This window comes from Helianthus annuus, chromosome 17 (genome assembly GCF_002127325.2).
Source record: "Helianthus annuus cultivar XRQ/B chromosome 17, HanXRQr2.0-SUNRISE, whole genome shotgun sequence".
Lineage (NCBI taxonomy): Eukaryota > Viridiplantae > Streptophyta > Magnoliopsida > Asterales > Asteraceae > Helianthus > Helianthus annuus.
The window spans coordinates 97,344,062-97,346,685 of NC_035449.2; the positions used below are offsets into that span (position 1 = coordinate 97,344,062).

The 2,624-nt window shown below is 41.6% G+C and overlaps 1 protein-coding gene across 1 annotated transcript; it reads left to right on the forward strand.

The window, feature by feature from the left end:
* The first annotated feature begins 211 nt into the window (after positions 1-211).
* LOC110922112 (ABC transporter G family member 10) lies at positions 212-2,232 on the forward strand. Its single transcript, XM_022166442.2, has one exon. The coding sequence runs from the start codon at positions 245-247 to the stop codon at positions 2,189-2,191; it is 1,947 nt and encodes a 648-aa protein (XP_022022134.1). The 5' UTR covers positions 212-244; the 3' UTR covers positions 2,192-2,232.
* Positions 2,233-2,624: the final 392 nt, after the last annotated feature.

Here is a 2,624-nt window from a genome sequence, read left to right on the forward strand (position 1 = left end):
GGTGTCACGATAGTTAACACGTCGTTCCTTGCCATTAAAAAAAAATTAAACACAAGATTAAAAAATCTAGAAAATCTGTACAGCTTGTTCCAACGGAAACCATGTTTTTCTCCAACAGTCTGTAGTGGCAACAATTGATGTTCCTTTAGCATATATGGTAAATAAATAATTACTTACTACAATCACATCAAAATCATCACCTTTAGCTCATCATCATTACAGTACAAACTCTATAAATACATACATGTTTATACACATCTTTTGCATGCAAAAAAAGAACCTCCGACTCACAATCTCCTCACCATTATCCTTACATTTTAACTCATCAATGGCGTCTCCGGTAGATCGGAAATCTCAATACACAATCAAAGCTAAGGGTATTTCGTACGCGGTATCCCCACCGTTGTGTCCCCTTGGTTGGATTTGCCACAATCCAGGCCTAAAGAAAAAGATCATCACCAATGTTAGTTGTGAAGTGAAACCGGGTGAGATCACCGCAGTTGCCGGTCCAAGTGGTGCTGGAAAAACAACTTTGTTGGAGATACTCGCAGGGGTTATCCCTCCGTGCAGAGTCTCGGGTGAGGTGGTTGTTAATGACCGGACCATGAACCCGACTGTTTTCCGGCGAGTGTCCGGATATGTCACCCAAGAGGATCTACTCTTTCCGCTCCTAACGGTAGAAGAAACCCTATTTTATAGTGCACGGTTACGGCTTCATAATGGGCCGGCCCAAAGTAGGGTGAGTGAGTTGCTGGTGGAGTTAGGGTTATCCCATGTCGCCGGAGAAAGAGTCGGCGATGGAAGTGGGACCCACCGAGGGATTTCAGGTGGCGAAAGACGCAGGGTGTCAATTGGGGTCGATCTAGTGCATGATCCGGCGGTGTTACTGATGGACGAACCGACATCCGGACTAGATTCAGCAGCTGCTTTGCAAGTGATGTCCATGCTTAAAAACATGGCTAAAAATCATGGCAAAACCATTGTTTTAACCATCCACCAACCCGGGTTTCGGATTCTAGAACTTCTTGATCAGGTTGTGTTGCTGGCGGACGGAGTTGTGGTCCATCATGGCTCGCTAGATCACCTCCACCAACGGCTGAAGCTAGCCGGTCATTCAGTTCCTCAACAAGTGAACGTGCTCGAGTTTTCAATCGATGTGATTGAAACATTATTTCCAGACGTTGAACAGGAGTCAGCTGGTTTCGGTCTTAAGAAACAAACAAGTAAAACCCCACTCATAGAAGAGCTATTGGTAGGGTCTGGGGATGGTGGATCGGATGAGACGAGGGTAGACCTTTCCTCTGTCACAGGGGATAGAGAGTCTGGTTTTGATCATCGTTTGATGTATGCAAACTCGATGGTTACCGAGGTCATGATACTGAGCCAGCGATTTTGCTACAACATTTTCAGGTGCAAACAGCTGTTTATTGCCAAGTTGGTTCAAATGATGGTTGTTGGGGTTCTGTTAGGGACTATATTCAACAACATTAATCGGTTTCAAATGCAAACTCAAATTGGATTTTTCGCATTCAATTTAACGTATTTGTTGTACTCATCATCGGAAGCGTTACCCATTTTCTTGAAAGAACGGCGTATTATTATGCGGGAGACATCTATCGGTGCATATCGGATTTCGTCGTACACTCTTGCGAACGCCCTCGTGTTCATCCTGTTTCTTTTGATCGTAGCGCTTCTATATGCGACCCCGACCTATTGGCTAGTCGGGTTGCGAAAAGATCTAGACGGGTTTCTTTATTTCTCTTTAGTGGTTTGGTTGGTTTTGCTAACATCGAATTCGTTCGTGTCGTGTTTTAGTGCACTTGTCCCAAACTTCATGGTCGGGATCTCATTGGTGGCCGCGGTAATGGGGTCGTTTTTTCTGTTTTCAGGCTATTTTATATCGAACAACGACATACCGAAGTACTGGAGGTTCATGCACTATTTGAGTCTTTTTCGATACCCGTTTGAGTGTTTTTTGTTAAACGAGTTTGGCGGGTCAAAGGGACGATTGAGGTGTCTTCAAAGATTTGAAAACGGGTGCTTATTGTATGGTGAAGAGTTCTTGAAGACACAGAATATAGATGAGATACAAAAATGGTATAATTTGGGGATGATGTTAGTTTTCATCTTTGGGTATAGGTTTCTTTCGTTTCTAGTGTTGTGCTATAAATCTTATAGGAGCAGAAATTAGAGAAGATATTAATCTTTTCAAGTTTATAATCTTTGTATTCTTTAGAACCCAAAGATTTCTGTAATCGGATGTTGCATCGTTTTAAATTCAAGATTTCGTTTAGAATTCAAGATTTTTGTAACTGGGTTATTTAAAACACAAGATTTCTTTGATCGGCTTGTTGTATCGATTAGAATTTAAGATTTTATTGATCGAGTTGTTGTATCATTTAGAATTTAAGATTTTATTGATCGAGTTGTTGTATCATTTAGAATTCAAGATTTGTCATCCGATCCTGTGATTGTGTCGTTTATAATTCATGACTAATGCGATCTAGTGTTGTAACGTACACAATTCAAGATTTATGTTATCGGGTTGTTGTCTCGTTTAGAAAACTGGGTAGTTGATCGGGTTGTCGTGTCGTTTAGAATTCAGGATTTCTATGATCAGGTTG